At 32.2% G+C, this 25,270-nt stretch overlaps 2 protein-coding genes and 1 long non-coding RNA gene across 9 annotated transcripts in view; all 3 read right to left on the reverse strand.

Moving 5' to 3' along the window:
* The window catches only part of LOC126915276 (lateral signaling target protein 2 homolog), a 45,936-nt gene extending 25,070 nt beyond the window's left edge, over positions 1 to 20,866 (reverse strand). For both annotated transcript variants that reach the window (XM_050719812.1, XM_050719810.1), the window contains exon 1: positions 20,545 to 20,866. In XM_050719812.1, the coding sequence (XP_050575769.1) occupies positions 20,545 to 20,580 (36 nt within the window). In that variant the 5' untranslated portion in view covers positions 20,581 to 20,866. The remainder of the gene's footprint in view (positions 1 to 20,544) is intronic.
* Positions 1,888 to 14,274, reverse strand: LOC126915312 (uncharacterized). The gene is made up of 2 exons (XR_007710160.1): positions 5,571 to 14,274; positions 1,888 to 5,412 (listed from the first exon to the last, which is right to left on the reverse strand). It is a non-coding gene; the product is annotated as an uncharacterized LOC126915312 (long non-coding RNA).
* A 540-nt stretch (positions 20,867 to 21,406) lies between the features above and the next one.
* The window catches only part of LOC126915281 (uncharacterized), a 51,626-nt gene continuing 47,762 nt past the window's right edge, over positions 21,407 to 25,270 (reverse strand). For all 6 annotated transcript variants that reach the window (XM_050719830.1, XM_050719828.1, XM_050719825.1 and 3 more), the window contains one exon: positions 21,407 to 25,129. In XM_050719830.1, coding sequence (XP_050575787.1) covers positions 24,679 to 25,129 — 451 coding nt within the window. In that variant the 3' untranslated portion in view covers positions 21,407 to 24,678. The remainder of the gene's footprint in view (positions 25,130 to 25,270) is intronic.

The following is a 25,270-nucleotide window of genomic DNA, read 5'->3' on the forward strand; positions in this document are numbered from 1 at the left end:
TTCGATCAATTAGTATCGATATTGTCGACATAAACGTGATAATTTATAAGCAACATTTTCGTCTCGAGTTATTTCGACATACGAAACACATGTTTTTTTATGCTCCGCTTCCGCCGATAACGCTATTTGATTTCTCATGAGGCGAGAATATTGCGAGTCTTATAAATTCGTAAGGTATGTTTTAATTACGAAATTAAGTACTTAGATTAGTTATTATGTACTTTTCTTCCATGTTGAAACGGTAGAGTGCAAGAACAAAGAACTCAAGCTGTATTTTATATCGCTGATAGACAGGAACAATATAGTATAATTCAACTGATACTGTTTTTGTTTTTCCTACCTTTACGCTGTATTTTTGACATATATTATAATATTAAAATATCAACTAAAAGAGCGGGAGAGAATTGAAATTGGCTTGTACTATTAGAATCATAAGCAAAGGACAGCGATATGGAATACATATTATTAAGTATGTACAAGATGTACATACTTAAACAGTAATGAGACAGATTTTAATTCTTGGAAATCCTCAACATTGTACCAATGCTGCAATATTATTTCAGATGTATATCTCTATCGTCATTAATTTTAACTCGATTTAGCTAACGCGAGCGATTTCGCGGCGACTTTTATAAAAGTGTGTTTCAGTAACGCGTTATGTAAAAGGGACAGCAACGCATCGAGCAGCATCTTACACTGCACTATCTAAACGAGTTTTTGACCAGCAAACGTATTCTTACGGTTGCAAGTGTCATTCGTTTGAGTCCCTGTCACTTTTCCTTTTTTTCAAAAAATCAAAAGCCATCTTAAGAGACATCTTTTTGCAGCCGTGAACAACATCGAAAGGGCTGTAACCGATCAACTAAAAGCAGCTTCGATAGAAGAATTCCAGCACTGCTTTCAGGAGAAAGAACAGCCGCCTACGGCGGTGTATAATTTCTCAAGAGAACTATTTCGAAGGGAACGCTGTACATTTTTCATTAAATGAAATGTAAACATTTTTATAGAAACAGATCGATTACTTTTTAAATACACCTCGAATATATTTATGTATATCAGCGTAATTATCCGAATATTTTTACAAATATTTGATTCATGCTGTTTTGCCCGCCCACCAAATACCATCTACGATAAAATCTGATTTATTTGAATCCATCAGAGGTCAAACAGTCCGTAGAACTGAAATTATGGATTCTCATTTCAATTACATTAAATATATATCAATTTACATATATGTGTAAGAGTTCATGTTCAGATAAGTGGAATCAGTTGTCGATGTTTATTTAATCGAGCATCAATTAAAATTTCGTTCCACTAAGTGGAGCTGCATTGTATAGTAGGATAAATCAATTTGTACATATCTTAGGCTAATAAAAACGTGATTCTACCTATTTGATACAATCTGTATCGTATTCTGTCTACATATGTTAAATCGTCTGTGCAGTGCTTTACTACTTTTTAATCGTCAATATCGCATCTCATGCACTTTGAGGTCGTTCGTATTATGTTCTACGAATCCGAGATAATCTGAACCGTGATCTATACTATGTTGCAGATCGTGTTTATTGGGTTTCTCGGATCTGATGTCATCTGTATTTGATCCCCTGTTACTGGTATGACGCGTAACATGTCCAACTAATCTCGCAATGCAATTCTCCGGGACTATTAAGCTCTAAATAATTGACGACTACATATTTACCTCTTTGAACGACGTTACAATGTCTCCTGTGATGCAATAAAATTACACATTCCCCTAATTCCTCATTCAATAATAAAGACATTTTTGAAAACAAATTCTTGATTGATTTGGCAAGAATTATTTAACTAGTTTCTAACTAACTTTTGTTTTACTCTTTGAAAGCTTTTAATTCATCGAATATTATCCTATAAGATAAGATACACGATTTATTTTCCCAACAAAATTTAAGTCTATTCTTATCCTTTCTGTTTATGAAACTTCATTACATACATTTTCTATTCTATTTTTAAAATACTATTGTTTATTTGTCATAAGAAATTCTTAAGTAGGAAAAGAAATGGTAAAGTAAGATCAGAACGTCGTTACAACGATACGTAATATTAAATGTCACATTCTGCTTCTTATTTTATAATACGTAAACAATTTCGCTTATCGATTGATCTTCTTATTGAAAGCATAAATTTCTATGTAAAAATAATTCGCGATGATTCGTACTTTAATATCACTGATAGCAAAAAAAGACATCGATCTGTAACTAAAACTGCCACCAACTCGTTTCCTCTTGGACTAATGCCAAATTTAAAAACAGAAAAACGATTGACCTAGAAATTAACATCCTTCGATTCAATATTGTTTAACAATCGAACTCAGTACAGGCTACATACGAAAAACGACATCAGAATTATGTAATTAATACAAGCAGGTCAGAATTTATGGCACACTGATATTTGATACATTCAATAAGTTTCATACAAAAATATAATATCATGGATCTAAGTTCTTGGTAGACCAGTATACCAGTTCAAAATAATACAAAAATCAAGCATAACATTTCATTTTCGAGGAAGTCGAGTTTCGAAACTTGTCAAGCTACATCGCCATTCGAATTACATATTTTAATTCGATGAAAACTAGCTGGAAGAAATCTACCTACTAAATCAACCAATACCTGCATAAATCATTATCTTTTTTTGCATCATTAAGTTACTAGATTTCCTTTATACACCAATGTATAGCGTACTTGATTCTCTAAAATCGTAGCTCATTAAATGCGAATGTCGACTTCTAAATAAACGTTTCTCGGTTCGAAATTGTTTAAAATAATTAACTTTATCTTCCCACTATCCTCGATTCTCGAAAATTGCTATAAAGATACAAATATGAAATACGCCAGTCATATGTTACCATGTAAGTGGATGCGATATGGCGATAGAAAGAGAACGTTGCATAGAGACCCTTTTGTCCATGTTTAATCATGCATGCACACCGATGTCGATCGTTGATTGCTGTTGCATTTGCATATTTACTAGAAGAGTTCGAGTCGGGAATTTTAAAGTAGCGAACCAAAAAGAGTTTGAAGTTTACTAAATAATTTATATGTGTATATCCACACATTAGTAATTTTTGTGTAAGATATTTCTCTAGAGTATATAACATATATCGTACTATATTTGTGCTCTTATCAAATACAATCTGTTTTGTAAGATTATGGTATTTATTGTACCACTTATACTTAAACTACTTTTTGTTCGCTACTTTATATCGCTTTCTTGATACGCTCACGCGCTATCTTCATATCTGTGCGAGAATCGCAAAACAACTCATCGAACGCGAATGTACTCGCCAGACATTCTGCCAAATACGGCACGTGCGACTTTTTTCAGCGCTAGTTTATCAGCAGTCACAGTTCGAGTTCAAAACCTGGTGCAGACGGAAGTACACGAAACCGTAATATATTACGGATCAACGGCGAGCAACGATCGCAGCTATTGCACACAAACCTGAACACTGAATCTCGTTGAAAATTATTCATCTATTGGCATGCGATCGCGCGACCGTGATCGACTTGAAAGTTTATGAAAGTATGCGTGAAACCCATGAGAATGTACACCATTCGTCAAATCTGAAACGTTGCAGACTCGTTCGAGATCCGATATTTGTAATGTTGCGCATCGAATTCGAATGTCGGTATACTGGTACGTAAATCGAATTTTCATAGTTCATACGTGTGGCGTAGTAGACACACGAGAATTTCTATGTTCTAGTATTTCATCGAAAAAATTGTACGGTTTGTGCACGTGTAAACGTCATCACTCTTTGCTATGAAACTCAGCAATTGAGTATAAAATTCTAAAGAAAAGTATTACTCCACAAATCGTACCGTTATACGATCTCGTTCGTGTTTCACGTTAATATATTGGGTTGTCGGATAAATCCACGAATCTTTCTGAGGTCACGCCTTTATTCAGAAACAACAACGATTCTACACGATTGGAATAACGGCATTACCCAACCGCTAACGGAAATTATTGAACAGAATGACGCATATTTATTTGGCTCAATTATATTATTGCAAAATATCGGAATAAAGGGATAAACTTCGATTTGTGGCACCACATTTAAAAAAATTTTGTTTACATAGTCTGATAGTAATTGACGAATAGAAGCAAATCCATTGGTTCAAAAGTCATGCGTTGTTGAAGTTTGGTAAATTTAGTCTACTATCTACGTGTATGGCTTACTCTATCTTATACACAGTTACTTTCTGTCAACACCTTGCCCAACCCTTGCTCAAATTGATATTTACCAAATCGATTCATCTATCGGCTATAACTTCTACACCAACGGATTGCTGGACTCGAAACTGTTACACTTCGTCTTTATTCATCGAGTGCTATCAGAAGCTGCAAACAAAATTTAAAAGAAAATGATGCACCAGAACGAAGTTTAACCGAATAAAATTTATGATTCATGATAGAACAGGTTTCAGACATATCCGGCAACTCAATACGTACTAGTACGCAGACTAGCTCAATGTTTCAATAAAAGAGCAAACGAGAGTGGCATACTTTCTATACAAATTTCTCGTCACACGTTCGTATTTATAAATAACATCCGGTGGAACAATGATTGTCGTACGATCACACACACCGGGATTAATTTCTAGCTATACAAGTTTACGCCCTCTTCCACGGCTTACAACTATGTAGGTCGGTAACCGCTATTGTTACAAGAGATTCGTCGGTACCTTGGAGATCATTATCGTTGACAGCTTGATTGTCGCAGCAATATATCAAGAATTGAATTATTTTGCGACAAATTAACTTGTTTCGAGAAAGAGACATGAGACACTGCAACTCACGTTGCTCATGACTTTTAGATTTATCGTTTTCATAATTGCTAAAAATACATATATAATTTTCGCAAAATTCTTGTTGACTTTTATTTAAATAGAAACGTGACTGTACGTATACGTATTTCTTTTCAGTCTATTAATATAATTATAATCATCTATGCGTATTCAGGTACACGTTACAAATCGTTGTGTTAAAATACGAAAACATTTCAATTCAGATTAATTAAATATTTATGCTCTGGAAAACAGTTTTATTAATATGGGAAATATTCGCAATAATATGGATAATATTCGCAAACATCTAAATCTATACTAATTGCATCAAAAACATTCTATTATTATAAATGGTAGAGAAATATACTTTATTATTTTCTAATGAAAATGTGGAAAAATTAAGACAGTTCGTAAATTTATTTATTAGGAAGATACACGAAATAAAAGTTTTCAAGAGAATTGTTCCTCCATCGATACTTTATTTGCCAGCACGTAGTTCCTGAAATGTCCAATGTCCACGAGACCCGTTTCTACGGCCAACATTGAATTTTACTATAACAGAGTTTCATAACTTGTCGAGGGTCTGAAAATTTATCGCGTGATTAAAATTTCTAAATGAAAAACTATTGACAACTTGGTAAATGGTGCTGGATAAAGAGGAATAAAGGAATAATATCACATTTTGTATGAGACGTATATAAATGAGACATATGTAGATACGTATGTATATTTAAAACGAACCTCGTATTATCTAATTTAACGATGGAATCTTTGAGCGCTTTTTAGGAATATTAGATAATTAGCTCGTAAGCTTTAACAGCGAATTAGTTTCCCGCCGCATAGCTTAAAGCTTAAACCTATAAATTGATAAAACTGAAGATAAGATGCTTATTCATGCATATTTTAAAAACAAAACATCAATATCGTTAATATCGCGTATAATTGAATTGCAGAGAATTTTCTAATTATTTAAAAATTTATTTCAAATATGATACGTAGATGAACTTGAGAAGCAAAATCACTGCTCGCTCTCTCTTTCTCTCTCACTACTGCTCTCTGCTTAAACTAATTTGAAATTTGAAAATTAAAAATGATTCAAATTCAAACACCCACAACTATGAAAATTAAATAACGACTACCTGTAATTTTTTCAATCAAGACTGCATTATTTATGCAATGAATACATACGATGAACATTTATATAGTAATTAGAAACATATTGTTCATTTCACACAATAATTGGAAGCTTAATCTTAACGCAATACTCTTCGATAACAAATATAATTTTCGAAATAATTTTCAATTTAGCAAACACCGACGTATTCTATCTATAATACGGATAATCTGTATAACATAGATAACATCGTTATGATAGTTCAAGATATCGTGAAAAAATGTAAAAAAAAAGGTATAGACAATATGGATGAAAAGAAATAAAAATATTAATCCAGGCGAATGTTTGTATTCGTAGGATCTTCTCTTTCGCGAGTCAATCCGATATTTACCAATTAAAATCCAGGCGAATGTACCCAGATGCGTTCTTATCGCAATCGATATACGGTAACGCGTACTTCAATCTTATCGCAATAAAACACGGCTGAAATTGTCAGACGTGGCCATCCACGCGAGCTGAAAATTATTATACACGAGCGTTGACGCTGCTTTCGCAATTAATAGCACGTGTATACGCAGACGTTGTTATTTCCGCAAGACGGGCGAGCGAGTGTACGTGAACGACGGCACGCGACCATTTTCTAAAATGAACCTTTAGCTCTATCATGCAGACGGCCATGGAATTATTCAAGAAACCGTTTCACTTTGTGGGTCTGAAGAAACGCTACAACTACTAAAATATTACCACAGATTCGACCATAACGCTATAGCGCCTTATTCAATTTTCTTTGTGCATTTGTGGAAATTTTGAAGATGCAAAAATGCACACAATGCGTATGGTATATAGCTAGCACCGCCAGATGCGAATTTTTACAAAGAAGAGACAGCATTCGTTTGACCACATTTCTGTAACCAAAATTTTCTTCTATCAGTCATTAAAACAAAAAAAAAGTTATCACCAAATGAAAATTTTAAAAAATTTGACATCGCCATCCCATAAACTTTTTTATTGATTTTTAAGTGGAATATGATTGTCCACGATTGTTCACCCAGAATTTTCGTTCGCTCACGCTTTAAAAAAAAATTATCGTTGAATAAAAATTTAAAAGCCGATAACTTTTTAACCGTATTAGTCAAATTGTGAACATACAGATGCTGTTCCTTTTTTCTTTTTTTTTTTTTTTTTTTTTTTTTGTGAATATTCGTATTTAAGAGTATTAAATTCACCTAGCTCTATACTGAGGATTTTTATGCATTTATAGGAAATGTGAAAGTATAAAATTGCACAAAATGCGTATGATGTGAAAACAGCCCTTTTTACAACATTTGATAAGTAAAACAATTTTCTACTCAAGTTCTACTTTTCCAATTATATCCCCAAAAATATGAATTTGCATGAAAGTTCGCAATCTAATTACAATCCTATACTTCTTCATTACGTTATTTTGTTTATAAATTGAATAATTTAATTAATATTCGAATTTAGTATAGAAAAAACGACATCAAAGATGCAAGTAACTTGAAGGAGCTTCAACTCCACCAAGAAATTTAACTATAGTAAACTGAAGAAGCAAACTTGTCGCTAATGACCTAGATGTCGATGTGACCAATAATTAAAAAGAATGGGATAAAAAGTTGTACGAAACATTTATAATAATTTTCTCATTAATCTTATTAGTGTATCAACTTAAGAAACGATTTAGATTAGTATATAATTTACCAACATAAATTATTTTTATATATCAATAAATCACATCAAACTTAGATTTGCTTAAAGTAAAAGTTAGTTAAGAATTATTCTTATACTCACACAAAATTCCAATTCTTGGTTTTAGGTCCCGAAATAATCACAAGAAACATATTAATCATTTCCTCTATTTCTTTTTTTTATTTCACGTAAGGATACTTTCCGCTTACATATTTTCATTCTCATGACTAATCTTTCTTAGTATCTCTCCTCTTTATTTAAGTCTCTTCATAGTGTTTATAATATATTTCTATACGACGACGAATCAAATAAATCCTGATAACAGTAAGGAAACTGGTGCGCTATTCTACTTAAAAATCTACCTCGAATCATACGGTTTATCATGAACAAGGGGATTTCCATTTTTATCGTTAACGAACCGTTCAGGACGAAATGTCATCGTTATTGTGCAACAGCGTACGAAACTATACGCAACGATGGTTTTATTTTCTCCGGAACAAAAGACGAGACAGGGAGAATACTATTGATCCTAAAATATTTTATACTTCGGCTTTAATGTTTAAGAGTGATTCCATTTGACCGACGCTTTCTTATATCGTGCCACCTCCCACCATTTTAATTCGGTAAATTCTGATTGACCCTCGTTAACGTGTCAACTCACCAACGGGCGTTGTGTAAAAATACATCGGCGATATTTATAATTGATTGAACCCGTACTGTCTGCCGATTAGAATTAGCGTGTAACAATATCTCTGTCCTAGGTATTATCAGTTTAGTTAGACGCTGCAATTAATCGGACTGATCTGAAAACTGTGCTTTCATTTCTGCTCATTGTCAGATTAAAAACGTATTAGGATTTTTCTTAGATTGAAAACTCTGTCTCGTGGAAGATGACAAAGTGCGTCAAAAATAATTTTAGTGCGACTGAATTTTTTATAATCTTCTGACTTATTCGTTGTATTCTTTACACTGCAGATCCTGTTTCGTTATATTATTTCATAATTAAAATATCAATTCAGTTATGATAATTCATGCGTTTTTATGTGAAGTTCTGCCAAATGTAAATACTCCATGTATTCTTGTACACGTACTACTCTAAAATACCCTTGTATTCTAACGCTTTTATGTTTGTAGTAAATTTCGACGTTCCAAACAAAATAAACGCAATGTTTCTTTCTCTTCTCTTTTTTTCATTAATACGATTTTTCTCGTTTACAGCTCCGACGGAATATTTCTGTTACAAATTAGCCAAATTTCATGGCAAATGTCATTCGTTCGACACGTAACGTTATAGCAAACGGTTATGCAAAAGCTCAAAGGGAGATCATGGGATGAAGACAAAGCGACCACGTACGGAAAACATCTTGCAGTGTGTAAAAATAATACGCTGAGACTAGACAATGATTTCATGGAGTACGTGCGAATCGTGCCATCGCGACCGCCATTCGTAGAATCGCGAACAGTTCGCCGATTCACAGAATCTTGCACAATGAGATGTGCCTCTGTCGAACACATCTAGACGCGCGGATTCGTTTCCCCTGCGAACGTTTACGTTTTTCGTAAATAAGTAACTAGCACGTGCCACATAAAGAGATGAAAATTCTTTTGAGAGAAGAATTACTTTTCCGAGAAAGGAATAATACGAGAAGCTTCGGATTATTTGAATTTTTGTTTTTTCTTTTGTTAACGCTAATTGATAGACTGCGGATCTTTACGAAAATTCCGACTTTTAGGAATATAATTAAAAAAGCACAAGAAAATTGTTTTACCAAGCACTATACTATACTATATTATAGAAAACACTATACTTTGGAATTCTTGCGCGATTTTTCATATCACACGCATTCTGTGCAACTTGGCACTTTCAAATTTCCTACGAATGTATAAAAATTCGCAGTCTACTAATTAACGATAGTACTTATAAAATCTAATCGATTAACTAAATAAAACATAATACATAAAATAATACAGATATTCTTAACTCCGTACTACATTTTTAGATCGATATTAGCAACGGAATAGAAATTACAAGAATTTTATAAAAAAAAAAAGGAAAATTTATCTATTGTATGTTATAGAAACGCTATAGGTTAATATAACTTCCAAAATTTTTAACATTGCATCATCGTGATTTTTCATGGTCCCGTACACGCCTTTTTTATTGATAAGATAGTCTTCTAAATTCTGTGTTTGGTTTCTCCGATACGACACTTTTTTTATCACTGAATTCGATTACATTCGGAAAAGAGTGTGTTTACTTCGTTCATGCAATAGTTTATTAAAAGTTATCACACTACGACACAAAAGTTACTACCCTTATATGATATACATAATAGTTTTATAATATCAATAAGTAACTAGTAAGTAGTAATATAAAATTAACATTAATTAGTAATATAACAATATATTAAAAACAAAGTGTAATTTCTGGAAAGAAAAATTATTGCTCGAAAAATAAGTCGACCTTTTCACTTATTCAACCCTTCTCTCGACCTATGTTTAATAGCACCTAAAAATAAAAAAAGAAAGATGCCTGGTTCTAAAAAAAAAATGTAACACGCAGAACATTCTACAAAATATCATGACACTTCAGTATAGAATTTTAATGTGAAATTATCTGAATGTAAAATTCCATAGCAAAGATTTTCGTAGAAAAAGAGAGCGAAGGAACAATCGATTTTGTATTTTCGATTGACGTATTCGCCGTGGCTACTGTCTACAACGTGCCGCCAATATAACAAAATTAAACGTCGAATTCATTTGAGTTTCCATCAAAAGTAAAACTTTCGATTGATTCGGTCTTTTGAAATTCAAATAAAGGCACCGGACAATTGTATGCTAATAATATGTGTAAACTAGCGCATAAAAATACCATTTCTTTATCTACGTTGGTTTCATTATCTCGAAAGTTACACGTAAAGCTTTCCATCTTGTAAAAAAGATGAAAAAGGAAGATAAGAGAATGAAGAAAAAAAAGCAAAATAAAGAAACAACGAGATTATAAAGTTGAATCCTAAGTTCAACTCGGAATGTTGAATATTTGAAAAAAAAATAAATTCCAAAAAAAAAAATAAATTCCAAAAAAAAATAAATAACAAAGAAAAGCAGAGGTGTCAAAGAAACGGGACCAGATAAATCTTGTTCATACACAGTTTCCACAAAGCGTAGGTAAAAACTTTATTTATCCGGAATCTCTAATAAAAGTTAATAAAAAAAAAAGGCAACCGCGACATTCCCGTTTTATCACGTTCAATTCAACCTTCGCGTGGAACGCGTTTTAGAACTTTCAACGTTGATGACTGTAATACGCTTCATGCTGGACTAACCACAAATTGACTTCCTGACATGCTTCGAGAAGGACTCGATCGCGACATTGTTCCACTAATTTCGAGCGGCTATGCGCGTAACGCGAACGCAATAAACGACCACGTCCAATTTTATTGCCTTCCATCTTCAAAATACCGGCTATCGCTTTGATCGAATATACAGCGATAAATAGACCGTGTATTTATTTTTGTGAACTATTTTGATGAAAACGCAATTTAAGCAGAGAATTATTTTTGCTGCTAAATATTATAAAGAGTGCGTTCTACATTTTAGATATTTATATGTTGTTACCTATAATGCATTTCAATTATATAACGCTTGAAGATATTTTAGTATGATATACGGTGATTAAAAAATTATTTAGATCAGTACCATTGAAAATTTATATAAACGTATCATGTGTATTATACAAAATTTTGTGGAATTTAATTAGAAATTATGCTATAACGCTATATAACGCTTGAAGTTTCCCATAAATGAGATTTTATGCGGATTCATAGCTTTATAAATACGATTAAAGAAATAGAATTTAGATAGAAAATGATTTTGCCTATTGTAAAAAGTACATATCACACTGTGTATTTTATACAGTTTTGCATATTATGCGCATGTTTGACTCTGGAAATTTCTCGTAAAAGCAGGGAAAGCCGCAGTCTAGATATAACAATTTCTCAAATTATATCGCATGAATACCAGAACCGTAAAAGCATTAAATGTCAGGAAGAAGTTTACATTCAAAAGCCGCAATGTAGCCGCAGACGCCTCGTTTAGTGGAATACAAAATGATGGAAGGCAGGCTGCACAAGAGCTACAACGCCATCTTATCTCAGCAAGCTGGTTTAATTCGAAGAAATTCATGAATTGACCGGAAAAAAAGCACAGATGTCCTCTTCTTTACATTTCGATTGACCTCTTTATTCTTTAATCGACGCAATATTATTAACGGTGACTTAATGACTCACCATGTGTGAGACCGACCGTAACAACGTTGCATCATTCCGAGGCGAAGAAAATTATTTTTTTTCATAGAAAATTATGATTCACTGGAAACGAGCTGTTTCGTGAGGTTTCTCCGATATTATGAATAACAGAATTGTTTTTTTAAGTAATCGTTTATACTATCATATTATTATATATTAGTATAGTTTACATTATATGAACATCACAGGAAGAAAATCTGATAAATATACTACATTTATATTATAAGGTGATTCCTTACTATTAATATCACATTGAGAGTAAAAGAGAATATTTTGATATGATATACGGTGATTCAAAAATTATTTAGATCATTACCGTTGAAAATTTGTATAAACGTACTATGTGTATTATAGAAAATTTTGTGAAATTTAATTAAAAAATTATAGTTATACCAGTTCGTAGCTTTCTATAAACTAAATTTATTATATCATTTTCTTCTTTATATGAGATTATTTAGATATTTGATATCACATATTTGACATCTGACAAAAGAGTGATGCAGTTACTCAATTCCTTAGCGTCATATGACGTCTATAAAGTACCTGCCTATAATGTGTTTTCCATATAAAAGTAGATATGTGTATATTTATTCGTTCTTCAACTTCAAAGATTAATATGATAAATAAATTCATAATTAAGCGATATTTTCGTTTTAAGCCTCTCATAATATATTCCTTTTTTTATGACGAACGCAATAGTATGATAATATATGATATAATCCAATAAAATTTGAGAAAGACAGACTAAGTTATTCAGAATAAGACACATGTATATGTAGTCTCATTACGTACTTCTTTGCAGTGAATCATATCTGTACACATATGTCGCAATATACACAAAATACAAAAATTGTAATAAGCAGTCTTAATAAAAATTACATAACGATGTTTTGTCTTGCCGATGTTGAAAAGATTAAGATGATATAAATTGTTTGCTTTTTGCCCACTGTGTATAAGGAAAACGAAGTTAAATCATATTTATATGGAGAACAAAGAAAGCTATATATCAGTCAAATATATCAACCAAAGATTATCCCTACTCTTCAAATACGACATAAAACAAAATATTTGCAAAAGATTCTTGCCTGAAAATTCACCAGGCTGTCTCATCATTTCTTATGCTTCTTTTTTAATTCGTTTATAACTGTTCCCATATAGACTTCGTATCGTCATAAATAAATCGCGATAAATGATAATTTACACTTATACGTACATATATTAGATTCCATGACTACACAGAAGTCTTTTAATTCATAATAATTTTCTCTGAAGAGGATTGATCTCCCGTCTTATGTTAATCGAAAAACTTCTAAATATGCTCGTGAAACACAAGGAGCTTTAAATATTATTACTGTTTACTAATTTGGAAAAATCTTTTCTATCGTACACATACCCTGAAAACTAAACAAACTGAGAATAATGAACTTCTTAATTAACAAAACTGTTCTATAAATTTCACATTTAAATGCCAATCTTTTTATTTCATCTTAATTTTCACAAGTAAATCATGTATCAAGCCATAATATTCTAGGGAAATTTTAATACGAAATAAGATCGTCCTGTCGTCTCTCTATCTGTAATTCCATAATTAAATTACATTCTATTAATAACAACTTATATCTTTAACCGGTACGTTCATTATTCTTCCACCTCGTTACACTGTCAACCATTTTCACGCGAACAGGAACGTTTTTCGCGTCGCGTCTTTCGCCAGATCGCAATAAAACATAAAAGGAGCCGACGTGGCACGTGTAATTACGTCGACACCTCAAAGAGAAAGGATTTAACATGCAAATCAACGCGATGAATTAAAACGGACGGATGTTTTTCACGGCGTTCCGCGCCGACGATATCACCGTAACGACAGACCACGAGAAATGACTCATACGAACCCGTCTCGTTGACCCTCTTTCACCATAGTCAACCCTTGAACGCGACGCACCCGCATTTCGGACACCCTCGCGTTCTACAACCTGTTCATCCGTGGAATCTAAACGTACGCACGTGTGCACACATTTAAACGTCCACGTAATCTTGTGGTGTTCGTAATACCGGCATCCTGCTTGTGAACGACACTCCCTCCGAATGCGCCTATTTTAAATATCAAAACTGTGTTTTACAGTCAATCCTGTCTTTTATTGTTAACGAATTTCTTACATTTTTGGGAGAAATAAAAAGACCATCGTTTATATTATTACGCGTGATTTACTATCTTGACTCTATTCTAATGATCTGCTTAAAATATGTAATATATTTCTGATTGCCAAAAGGATAGTCAGATTGGAATATAAAAATTGGGAAATTATAATGGTGAAGAAGATACAGGGTATTCTGTTTTAATTCTTTATGCATGAACGATGAACATGAAATTTTGTATCGCAGCAGTGAAAATGTGAAAATGTGGACAAGAAATAACGTCATGCGTAACGCTAAGAAGAGTTACAAAACATTTAACGGTAACGATTTCATTTCAAGAATATACAAAAATAATTTAGTCTTGTTGTTCTTCTCACTTTTTATAATGATCCACTGAAAAATATGGAATTTTAAGAATCTTATAGAATTACGAATATCAATGTGACTGATACTGAAACATTAAAAGTTCTTCTCTTAGTTACAACTAAAGCAAGAGATTGACTTCACAAAGAATTCGAGGGACACAGCAGAATTGAGAAGATTAACAAATGCTATTACGAGGCAAAAGTATTCGCAAGTATAACGGACCAACTATTCTCTCTAATCGGAAGACCGTGGATATTTATGCAAATTCATATTTCTACGAAAATAATTAGAAAAATGGAACCTGAGCATGGAACAGTATGTTTATGACCTAATATCAAATGAAATTTACGATTAGATATTAAAAATTGATTTCAATTTATACGTATGTACACATATTGAACTTGATCTCACACCGTTATCTGACATTCTAATTGGGACAACCATGATATCTCATTTCGCAATATGGTATGGCATTGAATTAAATGAAAGTGTCTCATTGAACACAGCTTGATGTTAAATACATAGGATTCTGACATACTCCGGTTATGGTGAAACGAAAGCGCTCTGCGCCGACGTGATCTTCTCTTATTCCCTATGATACCCAAATATTTAATTGTTTTCTAAAGAAATTGATATTTCTCTTGGATATTAATATTCTGTCTAGCCTGGATGCGGTGACGTTTGATATGGATTAAACGATTTACGTGTCCTACTTACTATATTCTAAACGTCTAATATGATATTCTGTTGGAAATGATATAGTGTGTAAATTGCAATATAGGATTCTGTTATAAACGATGCAGCTTGGTTCCTTCAAATCGTTTTAGTCCACTTGATTCGAATGTCGACTTTTTGTGAAAAGAAAAAATTTTAGAACATCTGTACAGATATGAAAAACGATTGATCAAAAATAAACATAGGACAGATAGTCGAGATTGTAAAAATAAAATAGGAAATAAAATAGGAAAATTTTAGGAATTATAGATATAATATTCTGATAAGTATTACTACCGTGTATAATTTAATACTAATATTATGTGCATAATATAAATAATTAACATGCATACTTTTTCGTGGTAAATATACAAACATGTAATAAATTAACATAATTATGTAAATGCAACGATTTTTATACCAACTACGAAAAAGAAGCATGGTTATCCATATCTATGTTCGACATGTATATTTTTTTGTGATATTTAATCCTGTATAATAGAAATTCTGGTTGTTACGCTTATTACTTTGACGTGAATATAAAGAACTCGTAATTGCTGTAAAATAAAACGAAACTTAGAAAGCATAAGTACACAAATACGCAACTTTTAATTGAAAGTCATTTGGTGTTACTACAGTTTGAAATTAAAAGTGTCTCTATCATTTTTTATTTTTAATCCGAAATAATTTGAGGCCTGTAATATCCATCGAAGTGAGAAAGGAAGACCTTAATAAGCACATGTTCTTAAAACCTATTCTTATCGGGATATGAATAGATTTTCTTTGTTACTTTTACAACAGATATTCTGTGTGATTTCCTTTCACTTCGATCCAGGTTTCAACTCCTCGATGCAAAGAAATATGTATGTAGGTCTTCTGAAAATTCCTATTTTCGTTCATATCCCGAGACCATGACAGATCTTGTGAAGTTCTTTTACTAAATCTTGCAACTGATCAGTCGAAATTGGAATCTGTAAACTGCCGTGAACAGAAAAACAAACTTCCACGTTCTATTTACTTTTCGCGAACAAAATAATAAATAAAAATGCATCGTCTTCTTGGTAGATGAAGAGATGAAGGAAGAAACGAATAAAAAAATCAAAATATTTAAAGGTATATGAAATAACTGAAATTCGAGAAATAATATACGAAGAATAAGCAAAGTGAAAAACGATATTGTAAAAGTAATATAGAAAACTAATGGACATGGAAAGCGTCGTCTCAGGGCAACTAAACGAATAATCAAGTCGAAACTATCTTTTCTCTTAGCAATGGCCGAGGAGACAGGATCGAGTCGGTCGAACATACAAACTCGAAGGAAAGTTAATATCTATGGACTTGAAGACTGATATAGTTGCGACTGGCGAGTAGCATCGATCTAGCAAGTCTCTTTCACTCGGAGTGCAATAACTCGAAACGTTAATCGAGTTTAACTGGAGTCGACGGGCGAACGAGAAAACGTTTACCTTGGCTGATTCTACGCGTAAGAAAATAAAAAGAGAAAACCAGTGAAAATGTAAAGAAATAAGAAGGAATGGAGCGAAAGAAAAAGAAATTGCTTCCTACTTTTATTTTCGAATTGAGAAGCCCGTTCTCATATACAAAGTTTTTCTCGTTTCACGTTTTTACATATTAATTAAGGAATCTGAAAATAGAGAACTTACCAAATAAGAAAATAATTCTACAAGGTTTAACAACTGCAAACGGCAATAATATATTATTTATCTGCAATTCTGTGATTAAAATACAAAATCATTTGTATTTTGTATACGCGTGTATATACATAAAATATGCAAAAAATATATGATAAATCACATTTCTCATCTTGTATAGAAGAGCAATTTTTAATTCAATACGTCAACTACTCAATATGCGCGTTTGTCAACTTTTTGAACATTTAGAAAGTATTAATAACGCCAGCAGGCTAATGTAAATGAAAAGAAGCAAACATAACTAACATTATTCGTTTCTTATAAAACATCATAGGTTTATCATCTATTTCCAAAATCTAGAATTCATATCTTCAAGTTCATCAAGTTATTTTCATCTCTCGCTATTTCATATTAATATATGTACTTCTTTATGGTCACCAGATTTAGTAAAAGGCAGAAGATTGAAAAAAGTGGACCTATCGTATTTTTCTATATTATATTCATATATCTTATAAAGAATAAGCACCGAATATTTTTTTATTATTAATAGTGTATATATACTATAGTCATGCAGTATGTAATCATACTAAAAATTGATTGATTCGAGGAGAACTGTCTGAATCAGTAAATTAATTTATTAATTTATATTATATTATTTATATATATATATATATCACTAAGTAAATTAAGTTAATTAGTAAAATGAAAAAGATCCTGCGATGAATCAGTAAAACTGGACCTTCAGACAATGAGTATGACTTATGTTATCTGTTGACACTAGGCTTGCGCATCCTAAGTGCTAACATCTACTCATCATAGAACTAACTCATGAATTTTACCTAATAATGTTTCGAGAAAGCGTTGAACCTGATCGAAACATGGTCAAGGCACCGTAAACTAACTGAAGTCTTTGCTTTCTCACCGAGGCGTAAACTTGAAAAGTGTGCTGCCCACTTTTCGTCCATGGACGACGAGGCCGAGAGTGCATACGCTAATCTATAAGAAACCGGTACGATTTAGTTGACGTGAGATTAAAACCATCAACTGTAGGTCGTCATTCCAGATAGGCAAAGAAATGTTAAGTACAGGAAACTCGACTTGTCACATGCCACTATTAAACCTTAATTGCAGATGTGCCAATTTTTTTACATATTTTAAAAACATTTCAAGCATATTTCAACCCATAGAACGTAGATTTAATGATATCCTCGATTACTATTTAATATTTTATGTTCTATTTATGAATACTACAAACATTGTATTTAAAGGAAATAATACAGTGCTAAGAAATTGTTATGTATTTTTAAAATAAAATTCCAAAATGCTCAGTGAAAGCACTGTATCAAAAAAACTAAAAAAAATGGATCGGTAATGTAATATTATAAAAAGATATAATGTCTCTTAAATTTTTTAAGCTGAGACAGACATCTAAAATAGCTGCAAGGAATAATGATTTATAGTAATGACTATTACATGATTCAGAAAAATTTCAATAATGCTGTCAGACAACGTTACACAACCAAAAGTACATTTTCTAATTTGTTTGTTGGATGTACGACTCGCGAATTCCACAATTGTTCTTTGCATTATGTATTAAAAAACAATCTTACAATACCTGACTATATGTGTCACACGTTATATTTTATAAAATCCGGTTCTGCTAGAAATATGTCAAAATTAATTTTCTTAATACACAAACCATCCTATAACCAATATTTCTTCTTCCGTGCTTGAAAGACTTTATCAGAAATGCATACGAATACGCAGTACATAAAAATAAGCTAAACAATATATTAAAGGCGAAATGGCTTCTCGAACGGTAGAAAACTCGATTGAACGCTAACGGTTAATGGAATTCGTAGAAAAGTTAATTGTAAATTAATACGAAACATGTCGGTCGCCTTATGACAGCTTGAGCAACATGGTCACGTGATGTTATACACATGTGACAGGCCGACCATCTACGGATGTACGTTAATACACACATAAGACGTATCATTAGATACTAATCGCTGGGAATCAGTTCGGTGGGAAGAACGGAACGACGCGTTTCGTCGTGCTGCATCATTTCCCGACGCGTAAGGTAATGCTCGATGCAATGAGGAAGCATCGAAAGAAATGAAATACGTCCCCCGTTCTGCTGTCGCATTTTCACGTGCGCTGCAATAGCGTCCACGATGCGACTTCGAAAGCTGGCGACAAACGCGCTCGACCGACAGAGACAAAAAATCTTTTCCTCGTACGTGCAACGAATGTACAACACCCACGAATATTTCTACGCGGCAGAAATGCACAATTAATTAAACGAATTGTACATGTTTCTAAAGATTGTAGTTTCTGAGACAAAAGAAACCTAATAGATTTCCGAAAAATTTCGTGTTTTTCGAGATCTAACAATTCAAGTTATCGAGCTTAAACAGGGTAGAGATGCTAGAGTCATGTGATATTAGATGTAGGTTGTTGACAACGAAAGAGAAAGCAACTGGGTAAATAGGAAATACGAAATACGACACAAACATAGAATATCTTTGTAACTGTTGGGAATGTTAATTAGAAAAAGCGGAAACCTATTTCACTTTTAAATTCAAATTCGATTACTAAAAATTCTTACTTTCGATTTTCACAGGTTGTATTATGTATTTGGTATAGAATAGCTAAACTGCGATGTTTATTTACATAATTGAAATAAAACCTAAGCAGAGATTTGTGTTATCCATTAAATATTAGGATAAATATTATACTTTTCATGTTTTCTATGTTTTTACATATTATGTGCGTTCATTCATCTTTAAATTTCCCATAAATGTATAAATATCCATACTTTGACATTTACACAAATAATATAGCGATGATGCAATTATGAGTTATGTTATACATGTATACCGGAAATAAAATAAGCTACTTAATTGCAATTTTAGGTAATTCGATTTATGTACTAAATTAATGAGGGCATCCTCTCAATGATACCTAAAGTCGTAGAATATTACCATAGATCCTACTTGTAATTCTTTGAATAAAACATCACATTTAAAAATACGAAGAAAATAACACTATCTTTCCTCTTATTTTCCAAAATAAGGCGATTTGTCAATCTTCCTTATACATGTATTTGTGTATGTATGTATGCATGTATATACACCTTATGTATGTATATATTTTCATAAGAATGAAAAGAAAGTATCTCCGTAAACTGAGATTAATCGTCGAGGTCATCCTGTACTGAAAGATTAAAAACCACTAGGGTCCTATAACGTATCAGCTGATCAGGCCATATTCCATGATCGTTACTTGCAATTTCGATTAGGAGGGATATCTTGAATATACATACTATGCATATACATAAAAATCATGATAATTCGTGACGAAAGAAAACGTCGAACTGTAAACAAGGACGACGTGCACTCGTGTGCGTATCAATGAAGTACGTAAGTACACGTATATCACGCAGGTGTAACACGTCGCCCGAAGCACTTCGGGATGTCGTGCGAATTTTCACGAAACAGGTGGCAACAGCGCGCAGGTCCAACATACAGAAAGACAGGAACGAGGAATGAAAAAAAAAAAAAGAACGAGCGCACGCGTTCGATCAAATAACTAGTACGATAAAGAACGATATAAAGACGTTGAAAAGAAAAAAAGGAAAGGCACGTTTAAAAGAGAGAAATAATAAAAGTAGAGATGAACAAAGAGAACGAAAAGAAAGAAGAAAAGAAACTCACCTTAGGCCTGTAGAACCATTTTCTGATCGACTCCATCGTAGGGCTGTCGAGGATGTCGGCAGGCTTACGGGCAAGTCGTCACTGCGCTTCTTGCGGCCAAAACACTTGCGTCATAGCGAAACGTGCTACTACAATCTTACCAGAAAGCGTCACACCACGAGACACCAGCCAACCGCATACGAATTCGAGTTCTTTCGTCAAGTATCACCATCAAACATACGACCATCGACGAATTCGGTCGAACTACACATCCGAAACTGAACGTCAAACGTAAATCGCGCGTCTGTAAGACTGACTGACTGATGAGCACAAACTGCAAAGGCGCAGCTTGTTGTTGCGCATGCGCTCATTGAACATCATGGACGATGTGACGTCATGATTTTCGACAGAATTGCCATCTACGCGTCATATTTGAATTCATTGTTTGAATTAAATAAACGACGATTAAAGTTAAACGACTTTTTTAAATTAGAAAGATTAAAATACATATTATTATGATTTCGTGGCAGAGTTTAGCGTTTTAATTCGTTCATAAACGCAAATATTGATTTACGTTATTACTTAATCATTTATGTTATAAAACTATTCTATCTCAAATATTGAAATTAATTAAACATTCTTCTGAAAGCTGAAATTTAATATGAGAACGTTGTGTAAAAAATCAATTATACTAAATATACATAATAGAATTTTTGTGTGTTTACCTTAATGTTTAAATTGTATAAAATTATATCGTTTAAATATTTCACAAACAAGATAATTTTTCTCCTTAGATTTAAATGATAAGAATAAAATAATCTATATATGAGAGAATACAGATATTTCATATAATAATTGGGTTGTAAAATAAAATTACCAGCGATACACAGAAGGAATTTAATAATATTATCTTGAAATTTAACATATTTTGATCTACGTGACTAGATTATAAAAAAAGCAATTAAAAATGTATGACTTTAACAATGTTAAATATTATGGATCACAAATTATGCACATATACATACGTAAGTTTCACAATTTAAGTATACATTTGGACTTAAAATTACAAAATAAGTTCCAACAAATTTACTTAATACTAAACAAATTTCTATATATATATATATATACGTAAGCCTCGAGTTAATAAAATAATAAAAATATCGCGGTGAGCTCTACTATACAACTATATGGATTATATAATCTATAACTTAAAACGAATTGCAATATAATGTTATACAAATTCCTTCGATTATGTTAACAAATTAACGTCAATACAGGAAACATAATTCTATCGAAAAAATAATAGAAACTTATGCTATCTTTTTACTTCTTGAGATTCATATACACGTGTAAAGAAGTGGAATGTAGATTTCTACCACGATAAGTAGTAAATTCTTCTTGAACACTTACAAATGAATTTAAATGTAAATAAATTTCAAATACATTCGAACAGATTCTTTTCCCATAAATTGATAGGCTTAAATCTTACTAGAGTAGAAATAGAACACACCTTGTGCTTATATTCTCAAGAAGTAACATATAGTGTTGATTCCATTAATTTGCTTAAAACTTTTTGAAAATAATATATCGAAGATATTTAACGCTATATTCTCTACATCCTACAATAACTAAGTTGTAACTAGATTTAAAAGTTTTATTTTCAAACATTTCATAATAGGATTATTAACCAAGATGCGAGTCATTATAACTAACAAAAATATATTATGAATTCTTTTTTTTTTTTTTCTTTTTTATTACAAGGCAAGAATTTCAATTTTGGGAATAAAAACTTTGAGGTAATTAAATACCACCAAACATCATTGATACACATACATAAAACAGTACTTTAGCTCAAAAAGTTATAAGCAAAATGCTTCTTGTAAGCATACATACTCTATGTTCGACTTTTGTGCAATAACACTTTTCCCATGACTGTCAAGGCAGCCCTCGTAATTTCGATTATACGTTCTGTATATTTTTCTCAAAAACTGTAAGTAAATAATTGTAGTAAATACTGGTTACGTAACTACAGAAACATCTATTGTTCGATACAAGCATCACTTTACATTTGCTTGAAAAAATGCAAGACTTTCTACTACGCGGGTAGTAATATCAACTCTTTTTTCTCTGTTTTAAATGCAATGTACTACCACGTTTCACTTACAATCTATGCAAACTCACTACTTATCTAAGACATCTATATCACTTGAAATGAGAGTAGTTGAGTAACTTCTTGGTGTATTATATTACACAAATTCGTTTTCTTTCTTTTTGCTTTGTGTTAAATGTTCGAATCACGTAATTGATGAATTCCATTCGTTACAAACATTCAAGGTCATAATTAATACATCTGTAATTGATTGCCACACAATAGTTAAAATATTTCAAACAGTATGATCTAATATATATCACCTAAAATAAGAAACATCTAAGTGAATTATTTGTATTATTGCACAGTGAAATATATCTGGAAATGTTTAAAGCGGTAAATGAATATTGATAGGTGTTTTCTTATTAATTACAGATTTTAATAATTATGTCATAGTATTTTAGGGATTGTATTTAATTTAAATCTTCTAAAATATAAGATACTGATTTTATCGTTCTTTTAATACTTAAACGATAATATTAAATTTTATAAAATACATAGACTTTAATTAAAAACTTCATCGATAAAATATTGAACGTATGTGTAGATACATTAAACGATTAGAATAAATTTTTTTACTAAAATAAGATTTCTCAAGTTTTTTTAGGCACAAAGTAGATACTTATCATAAATAAAATACCGAATGTATAATAGAGAGTTTCGATATTTGCTTTCTTAAATATTCTAAAAGTCAGACTAATTACATCATATAATTAAGATAAATTGTTTAATCGAACGTGTAATTTCCAAAGTTATAAAAATGTTCAAGTGTATTATATTCAAAATCATTTCGTAACGATCGAACATAATATCATTTAACAAGACTTATGGGATATAAAAACATCAACGTGTGAAAATTCTGTGAAATTCCTTATATAAATTCCATTGGCGAAAAGTTTTACAGAGAAAAGTCCTTAAAAATTCTGTAAATCACATACAGTTTTGCTTTGTACCAATATTACTTCTACAATGCAGCTCAATACAGATTAATATAACGATATAGAACCACCAGCGAAAACATTAATGTGATTGAATCGATATTATTGTAATAATAATGCTACTGGAGAAACATAATAAGTATTTTCTGCATTGTAAGATAAAAACTTGACTTTTTGACGTAACTGTAATACCATCAATTCAATTCCTACTTCACCAGAAAGATCGACCACATCTCCAGCTAGCATTCAGTATCAAATTACTTGAAAAATAATGTTAGCATTAATTAATTAATGTTTAAAATGCGTGGCATGAAAAATAAGGACGCGAGAAAGAAATATCTATTTCCTAATATAAATGCCGGTTATTCGCTGGCATTGTCACAAGAGAGACTATAACAATCAAATTTAGTAACGACTAATTTAAGACTTAAGTTTAAGGCAAAACAGTGCAATAAACTCCATACTATTTATACATAACTTTAGTGATCGATATACCACAACATCGTGGAAAAACGGTTAAAAATAGTTGGTTTGTGTGATGATAAACTCGTTGTAAATTCAATAGTGCTAACATACGACAATAAACTGATTTACTAAAAACAAAATTATTTAAACAAGCAGAAGGCTACATATGTGGCTACACGTATGAAAATAATTCTCTACTGTCATACAACTTCTACCATCCACTATGGTATATACAAATTTTGACAAAAACACATCGATGAAAACAGAATCTCACATCAAAGAGTTTCAATGACGATTTAAAGGTGCGACACAAATGCACAACAAGTTATATAGGTAAGTAGATGGCACATATGCTTGTGAAATAAGAAAAAAAAAAGGAAGATAAATTAACAGGCTACTCGCTGTAGCATTAATAATTGGATAAAAAGCAGGAAAAATGTACTCTCTTACATACGTGCTGTTTTTTTAGCCAACTTAAATGTAAGGTTACCGTGAGTCGTGAAAGGATAAATCGTTGGCAAGATGAAAAACTCTTATTTTCGTTGACTTGAATGCGTGTTACTGAGATTGGAGAATCGATTGTCCTTTTCCTAAACACGTTGCTTAACTAAATCCAAACTGCACTTTTCGGCACTGACAGAGCCATTTAATTATTCGAGCGTTACGTTCAACGATGCTCGGTGGATCGTTAACCCTCTGGTTGGAGTCGTCGTTACCCATACCGACACTGCAATCATTGTTCTGCCATTGACTACTCTGATTCGTTTGGTTGTTCCCAGCCCACGAGTAAAGACCTAACGCTGAATCGACCGAGCTAACGCTATCAAAAAATACAGGAGACGACGACTTTGAATCCGGTTTCGTGATACGTTGATAATTTTCCGAATCGAGACCTAAACAGTCAAAGAAGTTCTCGAGTTGGGTGATCGACCGAGGAGGCCGTGCAGGTACTTTATTGGATCGACCATTATCCTGACGCCAATAGCGATCGCTAATGTCCGATTTTGATCTCAGAATTGGTCGGCCGCGACCTTCTTTCCAGCCGTCGGAAAACCTGAGGCAGAGATACAAACTTTTATTATTATGTACTTTGACTGACAAAAAGGGAATATTAAAGATATCTTGTATGAAAAAAACTGAACACTTTTAATTCTTTAAATAATTAAATCTTCTCGTATTTCTGTTTCCACACAGG

Source organism: Bombus affinis, chromosome 4 (genome assembly GCF_024516045.1).
Source record: "Bombus affinis isolate iyBomAffi1 chromosome 4, iyBomAffi1.2, whole genome shotgun sequence".
Classification (NCBI taxonomy): domain Eukaryota; kingdom Metazoa; phylum Arthropoda; class Insecta; order Hymenoptera; family Apidae; genus Bombus; species Bombus affinis.